This window comes from Taurulus bubalis (assembly GCF_910589615.1).
Source record: "Taurulus bubalis genome assembly, chromosome: 1".
NCBI classification, from domain to species: Eukaryota; Metazoa; Chordata; class Actinopteri; order Perciformes; family Cottidae; genus Taurulus; species Taurulus bubalis.
This window is the reverse complement of record NC_136589.1, coordinates 2,943,484-2,959,148: the sequence shown is the minus strand read 5'-3', so window position 1 is coordinate 2,959,148 and position 15,665 is coordinate 2,943,484. Positions and strand designations below refer to the sequence as shown.

The 15,665-nt window shown below is 43.2% G+C and overlaps 2 protein-coding genes across 2 annotated transcripts in view; both read left to right on the top strand.

Annotated features, from left to right (window-relative positions):
* The first annotated feature begins 1,657 nt into the window (after positions 1 to 1,657).
* Positions 1,658 to 14,475, top strand: hao2 (hydroxyacid oxidase 2 (long chain)). Its single transcript, XM_079215903.1, has 9 exons — positions 1,658 to 1,703; positions 3,646 to 3,704; positions 8,493 to 8,645; positions 9,267 to 9,418; positions 10,026 to 10,309; positions 11,990 to 12,211; positions 13,397 to 13,555; positions 13,986 to 14,055; positions 14,137 to 14,475. The coding sequence occupies exons 2-9, from the start codon at positions 3,688 to 3,690 to the stop codon at positions 14,190 to 14,192; spliced, it is 1,113 nt and encodes a 370-aa protein (XP_079072029.1). The 5' UTR covers positions 1,658 to 1,703; positions 3,646 to 3,687; the 3' UTR covers positions 14,193 to 14,475.
* Positions 14,476 to 15,565: 1,090 nt separating this feature from the next.
* The window catches only part of LOC306748920 (kelch-like protein 9), a 15,789-nt gene continuing 15,689 nt past the window's right edge, over positions 15,566 to 15,665 (top strand). The window contains exon 1 of the mRNA XM_079232153.1: positions 15,566 to 15,572. The gene's annotated coding sequence lies outside the window, so the exon portion shown is untranslated. The remainder of the gene's footprint in view (positions 15,573 to 15,665) is intronic.

The window sequence follows — 15,665 nt, the reverse complement described above, 5'->3', positions numbered from 1 at the left end:
CACACACACACACACACACACACATATATATATAAACACGGTTTTGTTACCAAAAGGTACTACATTCACCGAGAGTAAATTCAATTCAAGCGCAGTAATGAAATGAGAGAGAATCTGATTTAGCCATCACTGCCCCCCTGTTTTAAAATGCTTGAGCAACTTCTCGGGGCGTTTTGTTTCGGCGGCGGCGAGCTGAGACACTGAGGCATTCATATTGCTGCCATCGATCCGTCACTCACGGGCAGAGACCCTATCACAACAAGCTGCTGATATCAAAGGTCGGGACATCTGTGTTGTATATGTTCAGACCCTCAAAACACCTGTCGGGTCCACACTCACTTCACGACTTTGACGTTTCCAGAGTCTCTCTCACAAATATGTTTTTCTCTGCAGCCTTTGTCTCTTATATTGGATCAGATCAGACTCTTTCATATGAGCCAGCTGACATTAATGGCAGCCATTCACGCTTTGGGTTAGTTATGTAAATAGTGTTTATTTAGCTTTAAAAGCTTTTAAGTCCTCGAAGACAGATGCTCAGAATGTGCTTAATCTGACAATTCATTTCTCAATTAATTGGGTTTTGTTTGTTCTCTAAATGTCAAAAAATGGGTAAAACTGTCGATCCGTGTTTTTAAATCATCAAGATGACGTCATCACGTCTCAGAGGAGAAACAAACCAAAGATATTGATGCTGGAACTGTTTGAACTCAGTTTAGAGATTATTAACTCGTCCAAAGGACTTGCGGGCAGAACACCACTTCTGTTGCAACACGTGCACACACACACATGCACACACACACACATGCATACACACATGCACACACATACATGCACACACATATGCACACATACATGCACACATACATGCACACACATATGCACACACACATGCACACTTACATGCACACATACATGCACACACATATGCACACACACATGCACACACACATGCGTACACATACATGCACACACATGTACACATACATGCACACACACATGCACACACATACATGCACACACATGTACACACACATGCACACACATATGCACACACACATGCACACACATATGCACACACACATGCACACACATGTACACATGCACACACACACATGCACAAACATATGCACACACACACATGCACACACATACATGCACACACGTGCACACACACACACGTCGGTTATGACGTCGGCTGTAAAACAACGTTCATGACGTTTAGGAATATCAAAAACAAAGAGAGGACAAAGGTTTGCAGGAGGAGGAGACGAAAAAAGGGAAGGAGGGAAGGTGAAGCGAGGTGGATGGAAGGAAAGGAAGGTGAAGCGAGGTGGATGGAAGGAAAGAGGATAGAAGGGAGGAAGGAGAAGAGTCTGTCGCTACAAACAGGTTGAACTTTTGTTTTTTCGGCACACAGGGAGAGAGATGAAAAGAGAGAGAGAGAGGCAGAGAGTGAGTGAGAGAGAGAGAGAGAGGCCAGGATTCAGAGTGCTGACGAGATGGTTAGCTGGTGTTGAGCCACAATGGGCGGAGCTGCCCTGTGACACGAGCTGTCAAATGAGAGAGGAACCTACACCAGAGGCCTGCCGAAGACAAACAACGCTCAGGGGAAGACAAACAACACAAACAACGCTCAGGTGAAGACAAACAACACAAACAACGCTCAGGTGAAGACAAACAACACAAACAACGCTCAGCTGAACGTAAGACTCTCTTCCTTCTCTTTATCAGATTCTACCGTTCACCTGTTACACGTTCCATCAGGTAAACATTCACCAACACGTATCAGCCTCTAACAGAAGCTGGCTGAAGCTTCACACACACACACACACACACACACACACACACACACACACACACACACACACACACACACCAGGTATTCTAGAAGCCCACCTGGACAATGTGCTGCTTTCACAGAGGCTCTCATTCATCACACACACAAACCAACAGACAGCAGTAAGTTAAACTCTTCTTCTTCTTCACGTAAATATCATAAACAAGTTTATTTATGTATTTAAAAGCAGAACGTTCCTGCTAAATTACACATGTGAGAGTTCAAATATTATGTTACATGTGTTTTATAATTAGAACTATTTTCTTAAATACAGAAATATAGTTAAATTAAAAATGTTTACCTCAAACATCTTTTTATTTAACTGTAATGTTCATACATCGTTCATGTTAATTCAGATATATATACATATGTGTTAGAGTAATTATTCCTTTTCTTTGGTAATGTTCTTCTGTATGGCTTTAATTTGAGTTCAGATTTATTTAACATATTTAAAGCAATTATTTTAATATAAAACTTTCATTTCAATCCAGATATATTGTACATGTATTTATATACTTTTGTCCTTTTCTCGTAATGTTCTTCTAAGCAGCTTCTATAGTACTTTTTCACATCATTTCAATTCAGATAATGTTGTACATATTTTTACAGCATGTATTTCTTGTTTCTGTAATTTACTTCTACACTGATTCTATTCTAATTCATATATATTGTACATATTTGTTTGGTGTTTTTCCATGTTTTCATTGTACTTTTACTTTATTTATTTGTATTTTGTATCTCTTTTTACCCGACTATGTTTATGTTTTGAACCAAATACCTCAAAGTAAATCCCTTTTGGGTTAAATGTACTTCTGATTCTAGTGTAACCTACGTGTAGTACACGCAGTACACGGTGTAGTACTCTGTGTAGTGTACACTGTGTACTACAGTAACAGGCCTGCGTCATGTTTTCTTCATGTTGCTTCAGAGCAGACGTTCCTTCAGCGCTGCACTGCCCTCTAGTGTCACAGTACATGTACATGTACTACAGTACATGTACATGTACATGTACTACAGTATATGTACTGTACTACAGTATATGTGCATGTACTGTAGTACTACGTCGCCTGAAAGTTCACTGGGAAATAAATAATAATAATAAATAATGTTAAAGTTTATTTATATAACTTATCAAAATCAGCGATTGCAAAGTGCTTCAGGCTATTAAATAAAAACGGACACAAGTTTACAAAACATACAAATAAACATAAATGTACACATACATTCCCACATAGACACACACACACACACACACACACACACACACACACACACACACACACACATATGTTTGCCTTCTTATCAATATGTTTCAAATCTAACTCTAACTCTAAGAATATATACATAATATGTCAAATATATTGCAGCACGTACATCTGCTGTGTTGTAGTACTCTGTGTACTTTAGGAGTAGAAGTGTGCAGGGTTGGTGATTTGTATATATAGGGCCTTTAAACTGGAGGTAGTATTTATAGTAGTTGTGGTAGAAGTACTCGTTGCAGTAAACATAATAATAGCAGTTTCTTGCATTAGGGAAATGAATATTTGAGGTTGTAGTATTAATCTTTAAAAGTACAACAATTCCATAAACATAGTCAATAAAGATATCATCTCCCTCCAACAACGCTGCGTTTCTCATTCTGTTTTTTTACTCATTAGGACGTGAAATAGTGCAAGTTATTGGGTTATTATTACAGCAGCAGTGCTAGTTGTATTAGTTTGATGGTACATGCTTTGTGGAAGCAGTAGTACTAGGAGTACTAGGAGTACTAGGAGTATCGCTGATGGTACTTTGTGTTTGCGTTCCAGGTTATGAGTCGGTCCAGAGAGAAGAAGTTCTGCTGAGAGAGAATGAACATTTGTAATCGGTGAGTAAAACGTCCTCTTCCTTTAACACGGAAAATACTTTTATAAAGGTAGTACAGTTTACACACAACAACAGCTGTTAGTATTATAATTATAATATCATTTCCATTATATTATAAAACAGTGAAGTATATAAATACAAAGTGGTAATATCCAAGCCTCCCTGAAGGCACCGCAGCGTCAGTTGGTCTCCGGTTGGATCCCTTCATCCCTTCCTTCCTTTCCTTACTTATTAACGTGAGAACTTATGAGAACCTAAAACCACCTGACGTCTCTCACCTGTGAACGTTGAGCCGACTGAGAGGAGGACTCAGCTGTAAAGGTGTGTTAGTTAACAGCTGATCAAGGTCTGTGACATCATCAAGGTCTGTGACATCATCTGCCTGTCCAGATAGAGTTCATTCAACTTTTCTATTATATATATATTTATTTATTTGTAGCTTTTTTAAATGAACGTATACCTGTTGTAGGTATAGATCCCAGAGTTCCCACTAGACATGGTGGTTGTATTGATATAGTTTTTGTTGTTATAACTACAATTTTCTATTTAAAAATCTTATTTTTTTGTACTTCTGTTTTAGTACCTGCCTCCCCCTGCTGTCCAATTTTACATGTTAAATATATTGTATTCATTTTAAATAATGTAATTGTTTTTTAACATTTTAAAAATGTAATTATAAAATAATATTAAAAAAGAAACCAGCTCCCCAAATCTCCCAGGGAAAAAATAAAAAAAAGCTTAAGAAAAAGTGGATAAGAACTTTATTAAGTGAAATTATTTAATTCCTATTATATAACAATTTTGACATACTCTTTAAACCATGTATTTGACATGTATTTACTTGTAATGGAATATTTTCATCTTTACACTGTGGTATCGCAACGGTCTGACCAAATGTTCTCCAGTTGTGTGTGTGTGTGTGTGTGTGTGTGTGTGTGTGTGTGTGTGTGTGTGTGTGGGCCTCTCGTACACACGCTCTCTCTGGCCCGCTAGTCATTATATCGCGTATAGCCGGAGTCGCCATCAGCACATTTCCAGCTGGTGAACACAATGAGAGCACAGAGGTCACCCTGGGGTCACCCAGCGGGCTTTCACAGAGGCTCGGGGGTTTGATCCCGACCGGCACAAAGGCTCCACGCGGCCACGCGGACTCGTCTCTGTTTCACACCGAAGGAGAGGAAACTAGTCGTTTTCTCTCAAAAAGTCGTTTTGTAACTCGCTCAGATGTCAGAGTGGTGAGTTCATGGAGGACGAGGTCATCCTCAGTGAGGAGCTGATGATGCAACACCCGTCCTCCATGGCGTCATGACATGTGAGCTCATGTCATGTGAGGTCATGACATGTGAGGTCATGACATGTGAGGTCATGACATGTGAGGTCATGACATGTGAGGTCATGACATGTGAGCTCATGTCATGTGACCTCATGACATGTGAGCTCATGACATGTGAGGTCATGACATGTGAGGTCATGACATGTGAGGTCATGACATGTGAGGTCATGACATGTGAGGTCATGACATGTGAGCTCATGTCATGTGACCTCATGACATGTGAGCTCATGACATGTGAGGTCATGACATGTGAGGTCATGACATGTGAGCTCATGTCATGTGACCTCATGACATGTGAGCTCATGACATGTGAGGTCATGACATGTGAGCTCATGACATGTGAGGTCATGACATGTGAGGTCATGACATGTGAGCTCATGACATGTGAGGTCATGACATGTGAGCTCATGACATGTGAGGTCATGACATGTGAGCTCATGACATGTGAGCTCATGACATGTGAGCTCATGACATGTGACCTCATGTCATGTGAGCTTATGTCATGTGACCTCATGACATGTGAGCTCATGACATGTGAGCTCATGACATGTGAGCTGATGACATGTGAGCTCATGACATGTGAGCTCATGTCATGTGACCTCATGACATGTGAGGTCATGACATGTGAGCTCATGACATGTGAGGTCATGACATGTGAGCTCATGACATGTGAGCTCATGACATGTGAGCTGATGACATGTGAGCTCATGACATGTGAGGTCATGACATGTGAGGTCATGACATGTGAGCTCATGACATGTGAGGTCATGACATGTGAGCTCATGACATGTGAGCTCATGACATGTGAGCTCATGACATGTGAGCTCATGACATGTGACCTCATGTCATGTGAGCTTATGTCATGTGACCTCATGACATGTGAGCTCATGACATGTGAGCTCATGACATGTGAGCTGATGACATGTGAGCTCATGACAGATTGAGTCATGAAGCTCAACGTCTTTGCATTTAAAGTTTGTTTTCTAGCAGTTGGATCCTGCAGCTATTTGTCTCACAAAACGACAAATCCAGTTTCCAGATGACGGAGGAGGGAGAGCCGTGACTGGAAACATATAACTGATCATGTTTTACATTATGTTTATTTTATTTTTTTATTGTAAGAAAAAAGACAATACATAGACATAACACTAAGAGGACGACAAAACAATGAGACACAAGCCAGCAAAACATCATATATTCAGTGTATGGAAGAACGGTGTGTGCGTGAGTGTGCATGTGTGTGCATGTTTGCGTGTGCTTGTGTGTTTGCGTGTGCCTGTGTGTTTGCGTGTGCCTGTGTGTTTGCGTGTGTGTGTGCGTGTTTGCATGTGTTTTTTATCTCGTACACATGTATGCATGTATGTGTGTATGCATGTATGTGTGTATGCATGTATGCGTGTATGCATGTATGCATGTATGTATGTATGCATGTATGCATGTATGCATGTATGTGTGTATGCATGTCTGCGTGTATGCATGTATGCTTGTATGCATGTATGCATGTATGCGTGTATGCATGTATGCGTGTATGCATGTATGTGTGTATGCATGTCTGCGTGTATGCGTGTATGCTTGTATGCATGTATGCGTGTATGCATGTATGCGTGTATGCATGTATGTGTGTATGTGTGTATGCATGTATGTGTATATGCATGTATGTGTGTATGCATGTCTGTGTGTATGCATGTCTGTGTGTATGCATGTATGTGTGTATGTGTGTATGCATGTATGTGTGTATGCATGTATGTGTATATGCATGTATGTGTGTATGCATGTCTGTGTGTATGCATGTATGTGTGTATGTGTGTATGCATGTATGTGTATATGCATGTATGTGTGTATGCATGTCTGTGTGTATGCATGTATGTGTGTATGTGTGTATGCATGTATGTGTATATGCATGTATGTGTGTATGCATGTCTGTGTGTATGCATGTATGTGTATATGCATGTCTGTGTGTATGCATGTATGTGTATATGCATGTATGTGTGTATGCATGTCTGTGTGTATGCATGTATGTGTGTATGCGTGTATACATGTATGTGTGTATGCGTGTATGTGTGTGTGTATGCGTGTATGCATGTATAACTGTATGCATGTATGTGTATATGCATGTATGTGTATATGCATGTCTGTGTGTATGCATGTATGTGTGTATGCGTGTATGCGTGTATGTGTGTATGCGTGTATGTGTGTGTGTATGCGTGTATGTGTGTATGCGTGTATGTGTGTGTGTATGCGTGTATGCATGTATAACTGTATGCATGTATGTGTGTATGCGTGTATGCATGTGTGTGTATGCGTGTATGCATGTATGAGTGTATGCATGTCTGCGTGTATGCATGTATGTGTATGTGTGTATGCATGTATGTGTGTATGTGTGTATGTGTGTATGCATGTATGCATGTATGTGTGTATGCATGTATGTGTGTATGCATGTATGTGTGTATGTGTGTATGCATGTATGTGTGTATGTGTATGTGTGTATGCATGTATGCATGTATGCATATATGTGTGTATGCATGTATGTGTGTATGCATGTATGTGTGTATGTGTGTATGCATGTATGTGTGTATGTGTGTATGTGTGTATGCATGTATGCATGTATGCATATATGTGTGTATGCATGTATGTGTGTATGCATGTATGTGTGTATGTGTGTATGCATGTATGTGTGTATGTGTGTATGCATGTATGCATGTATGCATATATGTGTGTATGCATGTATGTGTGTATGCATGTATGTGTGTATGTGTGTATGCATGTATGTGTGTATGTGTGTATGTGTGTATGCATGTATGCATGTATGCATATATGTGTGTATGCATGTATGTGTGTATGTGTGTATGCATGTATGTGTGTATGTGTGTATGCATGTATGCATGTATGCATATATGTGTGTATGCATATATGTGTGTATGCATGTATGTGTGTATGCATGTATGCATGTATGTGTGTATGCATATATGTGTGTATGCATGTATGTGTGTATGCATATATGTGTGTATGCATGTATGTGTGTATGCATGTATGCATGTATGCATATATGTGTGTATGCATGTATGTGTGTATGCATATATGTGTGTATGCATGTATGTGTGTATGCATGTATGTGTGTATGCATGTATGCATATATGTGTGTATGCATATATGTGTGTATGCATGTATGTGTGTATGCATATATGTGTGTATGCATGTATGTGTGTATGCATGTATGCATGTATGCATATATGTGTGTATGCATGTATGTGTGTATGCATATATGTGTGTATGCATGTATGTGTGTATGCATGTATGTGTGTACGAGGGTTTCAATTAGATTTCATGCCAAAAAAGACAAAATGTGAGAGTCAATAGACATTTGAGTGCTGACTCCAGGTACATGCTCGTCTCCAACATGTCTGATGAGGAGATGCTACGATGTGTCGTCGTCACGGTGACCCTCTGTCTCCTCAGAGAGGGAGGTCGCTGTGCAGAGATGGCGATGGTGTGCCTGACGGACTTCGAGGAGTATGCCAAGGAGCATCTCTCCAAGGCCACCTGGGATTATTACGCAGCCGGAGCGGACGAGTGCTGCACGCGGGACGACAACCTGCTGGCTTACAAAAGGTGCAGTGAGACGTTCAATGTCACCTCAAATACGCCGTATATGTGTGCACTGAATAACATCATCTAAGATCAGGGACACGGCCTGCAGAGAGACTTCAGGCGGCTGTAACTGGTTTCTGTTTTTACACTTTGTGTGAATGTGCCTCATTTATATAAAGTTACACTTTAGCCGCTGCTGGTCCTGCACTGGTGCTGCACCACCTGCTGGGAATGAGGAACTGGTTTGAAGGTTGCATTACCGATGGGACGAAAACACAAGGTCATGATTTTTATCCTGTCAGAAGATTTCCTGTCAAGTTTCCTAATGTCTCCATAAAGACTAAAATACTGTGATGGCTCTGTTACTAAGGAGGATCTGTTTGTGCGTTTGGGGATCAGGTTAGACATCCCATAAATCTCCTCCTGCAGGAATACAGGTTGGGTTGCATCTCGCAAAGATGATCTCAAGCTCGGAGCTGTGGGGAAACTTGTCATCTCAAGGATCTTTATTTATTAAGATCCTGCAATGCTTTGATTTGGTTCCATGAAACAGGTTTTGTTTTGCCGGACTGGACTCCAGCTGGGACCCGAACCCTCCGGCCCTGTGACGTTTTTAAACGTTTCCCCGTGCTTCCCATCCAGGATCCGCCTGAGGCCTCGCATCCTGCGCGACGTGTCGGTGAGCGACACCCGGACCACGGTGCAGGGGACGGAAATCGCCTTTCCGGTCGGCATCGCGCCCACAGCCTTCCACTGCCTGGCCTGGCACGAGGGAGAGGTGGCCACCGCGCGGGGTGAGTGGGAGTCGAACCCAGAACCAATGACCCCGTGACCTTCTGCAGGGTTCTTACGCTCATGGAAAACCTGGAAAAGTCATGGAGTTTTAAAATGGTTATTTCCAGGCCTGGAAAAGTCCTTGAAAAAAATAAAACCCCAAAAGTTTAGTAAAAGTCATGTAAATGTGTTATATTCATGTGTTCATGTAAATGTGTTATATTCATGTGTTCATGTAAATGTGTTATATTCATGTGTTCATGTCGTTCATTTACGCTGAGTTTGAAATAATGAATATGCTTTTAAAAGAAAGACTCAAAATATAAGCAGGCATACATACAGGCATCTATATAAATGTTTATTCTTTTCATCAAACTATTGTCTCATTCATTTGAGTCATTTAAGGTTTACTGTATGCTTTGTGTTCTCATTGTTAGTTTAAATACTACGTTTACTCACTTTTTACTCTTTACACCCAGACTTCACTAAATGTTTGTCATGGACATTTGGTTTAAAGTCATGGAAACCCACTGGTCAGAATGTGTGACCTTCTGCGTGTCAGAGAGTAACTCCTCCTCCTCCTCCTCCTCCTCCTCCTCCTCCTCCTCCTCCTCCTCGTCCCCACAGCCACCGAGGCGCTGAACACCTGCTACATCACCAGCACGTACTCCACCTGCTCGGTGGAGGAGATCGTGGCGGCGGCGCCGGGCGGCTACCGCTGGTTCCAGCTGTACGTGTACCGGGACCGGAAGCTGTCGGAGCAGATCGTGCACCGCGTGGAGGCGCTGGGCTACAAGGCGCTGGTGCTCACCGTGGACGTGCCGTACACCGGCAAGCGCCGCAACGACATCCGCAACCAGTTCAAGCTGCCGCCGCACCTCAAGGTCAAGAACTTTGACGGAGTGTTCCAGGTACTTGTTTAAGGACTTTGATGGAGGGTTCCAGGTACGTGTTTAGGGACTTTGACGGAGTGTTCCAGGTACTTGTTTAAGGACTTTGATGGAGGGTTCCAGGTACGTGTTTAAGGACTGGAGTGTTCCAGGTACGTGTTTAAGGACTGGAGTGTTCCAGGTACGTGTTTAGGGACTTTGATGGAGGGTTCCAGGTACGTGTTTAAGGACTTTGATGGAGGGTTCCAGGTACGTGTTTAGGGACTTTGATGGAGGGTTCCAGGTACGTGTTTAAGGACTTTGATGGAGGGTTCCAGGTACGTGTTTAAGGACTTTGATGGAGGGTTCCAGGTACGTGTTTAAGGACTTTGATGGAGGGTTCCAGGTACGTGTTTAGGGACTTTGATGGAGGGTTCCAGGTACGTGTTTAAGGACTTTGATGGAGGGTTCCAGGTACGTGTTTAAGGACTTTGATGGAGGGTTCCAGGTACGTGTTTAAGGACTTTGATGGAGGGTTCCAGGTACGTGTTTAAGGACTTTGATGGAGGGTTCCAGGTACGTGTTTAGGGACTTTGATGGAGGGTTCCAGGTACGTGTTTAGGGACTTTGATGGAGGGTTCCAGGTACGTGTTTAAGGACTTTGATGGAGGGTTCCAGGTACGTGTTTAAGGACTTTGATGGAGGGTTCCAGGTACGTGTTTAAGGACTTTGATGGAGGGTTCCAGGTAAGTGTTTAAGGACTTTGATGGAGGGTTCCAGGTACGTTCTCGAGGAACCTGGAACATAAAGTATTGAGAGAAGAGGAGACTGAAGTCCAACTTTACCAGAACACACAAAACAGAGCTAGAGAAGGACATCGGTTCCATCCCACACAAAGAAGGGTTGACTAGAAAGGAGTGAATACTCAGACCCAAGTGGTGTTTTATCTCCGCCATGTTGGCTCATGAGATCGGTTGTGTGCGTGCTTGAGGGAATGTGTGTGTGAGTGTGAGTGTGTGTGTGTGTGTACATGAGTGTGTGTGTGTGCATGAGTTACTGTGTGTGTGAGTGAGTGTGCATGAGTGTGTGTGTGTGCGTGAGTGTGTGTGCGTGTGTGTGCATTAGTGTGTGTGTGCGTGAGTGTGTGCATGAGTGTGTGCGTGCGTGAGTCTTTGTGTGTGTGCATTAGTGTGTGAGTCTTTGTGTGAGTGTGTGTGTGAGTCTTTGTGTGAGTGTGTGCGTGAGTTTGTGTGTGAGTGTGCGTGTGTGTGAGTGTGCGTGAGTGTGTGTGTGCGTGAGTGTGTGTGTGTGTGCACCTCTGCATCTGTCCTCTGCTATTCTGTCTTCCTGCTGCAGAAATCGTTGTGCGATATCTTGTTTCCAGTTGTGATTCTTCGGTTTCTTTGTTCTCAAACAGTCTCAGTAGACTTGAAGCCATTGGCTCTTGAAAAGTTTAAGAGCCAATGAAGACGTCTGCATAGATACAGAGACAGAGTTCTGTTGTCTGTTGTCTAGACTTCGGGGTTGTGTTGAGTTCACCTTTCTTTTAGTTTGTACCGTCACATCAGATGTAAAATGATAAACACAACATCCCTTCCATAGAACTACTTTTCTTTATTGTTGGCTTAAGGATGACATCATTAAGATGACAGTACTTTGGAAGCAGTGGAGCCCGTTGTGCGTGTCGTTGACCCTCTTGTGCGTTGCACCTGGTCTCCCCAGCAAGAGGCCGTGGCCGCGGAGGAGTACGGCATCCCGGCCAACACCTTGGACCCGTCCATCAGCTGGAAGGACGTGTACTGGCTGCAGTCCATCACCCGCCTGCCCATCATCATCAAGGGGATCCTCACCAAGGAGGATGCCGAGCTGGCGGTGGAGCACGGCGTGCAGGGCATCATCGTGTCCAACCACGGGGGCCGGCAGCTGGACGGAGGCCCGGCCTCGGTACGACAGATATATGTATATATATGTATATATATATATATATACATATATATGTATATATATATATACATATATATATATGTATGTATATATATACATATAAACCACTGCAGAGCATTTAGCTTCTAATGGTTATAGAAGGAGACGGCAGCGTATAAATATACGTCAATAAATTTATATATATATATATATGTCAGATGGCAAGAACACAGCCCAGCTACAGGATCAATAATAGTTGTAGTAATAGAACAAGAAACAGCAGTAGTAATAAACATTGAAGTGAACAGAAAACAGCAGTAGTAATAAACATTGAAGTGAACAGAAAATAAACATAGAAGTGAACAGAAAGCAGCAGTAGTAATAAACATTGAAGTGAACAGAAAGAAACAGTGGTAATAAACATTGAAGTGAACAGAACACAGCTGTATAATAAACATAGAAGTGAACAGAAAGCAGCAGTAGTAATAAACATTGAAGTGAACAGAAAGAAACAGTGGTAATAAACATTGAAGTGAACAGAAAGCAGCAGTAGTAATAAACAGAAGTGAACAGAAAACAGCTATAGTGATAAACATTGAAGTGAACAAAAAACAGCTGTATAATAAACATAGAAGTGAACAGAAAGCAGCAGTAGTAATAAACATTGAAGTGAACAGAAAGAAACAGTGGTAATAAACATTGAAGTGAACAGAAAGCAGCAGTAGTAATAAACATAGAAGTGAACAGAAAACAGCTGTAGTGATAAACATTGAAGTGAACAGAAAACAGCTGTATAAAAAACATAGAAGTGAACAGAAAGCAGCAGTAGTAATAAACATTGAAGTGAACAGAAAGCAGCAGTCGGAGCAGAAGTGGTTTTGTGGTTCTTGTTGCCACATTGAGTTCCTGTGCAGAGGAAGTAGAGCAGCACACGACCTCCTTAAACAAACAAGATATAAACTGTTAAAGTGAAGGTGCTGGAAGGAAGATTTCATGACCTTCGGACGGAACCAAGCTAGCTGTTTCCCTCCGTTTCTAGTCTGTATGCTAAGCTAAGCTAATAGTCTCCCGATTCCAGCTTCATATCTTTTTTTTGCAAATAAGTTTATTTATTTATTTATTTTTTTCACGAAATGTGCGTAGGTGATCCTCTTTCAAAATAAAAGCGCTAACGTGTCGTACAAACATCACCCGTGTGTCGACCAGATCGACGCCCTGACGGAGATCGTGGACACGGTGCAGGGCCGCATCGAGATCTACCTGGACGGGGGCATCCGGACAGGAAGCGACGTGCTGAAGGCGCTGGCCCTGGGAGCCAAGTGTGTTTTCATTGGCCGCCCGGCAGTGTGGGGCCTCGCATACAAGGTAACAGCGACCGCTGTGAGGCGCCGTGACCGCGGTTACAACCACATCACGGGTTTATTTAAAGGGACACATGATCTGTGGGCGCTCTCCACATGTCCCCTCTCTCCACGCACTAAAGTTGATCCCTGAAAGTCATCGGCATCAGAGAGCCGATGAGTCTAAACGCAATAATAAAAGCAACATTTTCATTTGCTGCGTATTTGGCAAACAGAACAAAAGTCAACCACATCCCCACTGTGAGGGACGATGAGTGAAAAGCCTTCTGTAAGTAAACGTGTGTTCACACGGACATGAATAACCCGTTCATGTGCGTGAGCACGTACACAATAACCTGAATATGATCATAACAGGGATAATACCACTCTTATAGACGGATTACGTGGTTTCAGGTTGTCTTTAATCTTTTATGCGGTCCTGGGTGATGTTTCAGGGCGAGGATGGAGTGAGGGAAGTGCTGCAAATCTTAAACGATGAGTTCCGTCTGTCCATGGCGTTATCGGGTGAGCAGAGCTTTAAATATGAATAAAACACAGTTCTGTTCCTCCTGAGGTGACTGACGTGTTCATGCTTCTCTGATCCAGGCTGCAGGAACGTGGCCGAGATCAACAGGAACCTCATTCAGTTCTCTAGACTCTAACGGGCCAGCAGAGGGCAGCGATGAGCGGGACTGGAACCAAACGGGGCTGAACAAGAGACTCCATCATGTCAGGAAACATGCAAAACATGCAAAACATGCACGAGGGAGGCGGCGTCTTATCAAGTGAATAAAAAAATTCAAAAATTTATTTTTTGCTTTTGGATGGAGACACTTTTTCATGAAACCAACACTTCTTTTGGTTTTACTGTAGCTGATAACGACGCACACTGAACTAGCGTTTATATGCTGACGTGCTTGTGGTTGAATAAACGAAGATCTTCTGGCTTCTTTATCAAGACGACAACAGACTCTTTTGTTTTTTGTTTCCCGGCTTTATTCTCAAGAGAATGTGCATCAGAGATTCAGGTGAAGAGTGTTTAAATCTCTAGTGAACATCGTATCAGCTTCCACTCGTGCAAAAGAAAGTCTTTGCGTTGGCATTGGGATGTTTTTAACTTGGTTAACTCTTGCAAAACACATGAAATGTCAAACATGAATGTCAGTTTCAGACGGTGGGTTCCTCCATCTGGGTCATCCTGTACACGGCTGTATGCTCGACTCAAAAACTTAAAAAAAATAAACCCACAGCTTGTGAAACCTTCAGCTGATGACAGCGTCACACAAGTGTGTCACATCGGGGAGTGAGGCGACGCAACAGAGCGCAAGCGGAAAGAAAGAGAAGTGGAACAGGAAGTGAGTGAGGTGTCGAAACGTTGACGCTCAGAGAGACGCTCAAACCATTCAAACCAGTCCAACCAGCTGGTCCTCAGGAGCTCTGGTCCTCTGAGCTCTGGTCCTCAGGAGTTCTGGTCCTCAGGAGCTCTGGTCCTCTGAGCTCTGGTCCTCAGGAGTTCTGGTCCTTAGGAGCTCTGGTCCTCAGGAGCTCTGGTCCTCTGAGCTCTGGTCCTCAGGAGTTCTGGTCCTCTGAGCTCTGGTCCTCAGGAGTTCTGGTCCTTAGGAGCTCTGGTCCTCAGGAGCTCTGGTCCTCTGAGCTCTGGTTCTTTAGGAGCTCTGGTCCTCTGAGCTCTGGTCCTCAGGAGTTCTGGTCCTCAGGAGCTCTGGTCCTCAGGAGTTCTGGTCCTCTTAACTCTGGTCCTCAGGAGTTCTGGTCCTCAGGAGTTCTGGTCCTCAGGAGCTCTGGTCCTCAGGAGTTCTGGTCCTCAGGAGTTCTGGTCCTCAGGGGCTCTGGTCCTCAGGAGCTCTGGTCCTCAGGGGCTCTGGTCCTCAGGAGCTCTGGTCCTCTTAACTCTGGTCCTCAGGAGTTCTGGTCCTCAGGAGCTCTGGTCATCAGGAGTTCTGGTCCTCAGGAGCTCTGGCTGGTGAGGCGAGCAGGCCGGAGGGCGGCCTCGGGTCCGGTCTGCTGAGGAGGATCTCTTCCTGGTAGGTGGTTTTAGTTTTAGATCAGGCTCCAGGAGCGTACGTTTAGGATGCATTCACTCACTTTCATGTGTTTATCTTTAACCGTTAGTGAGC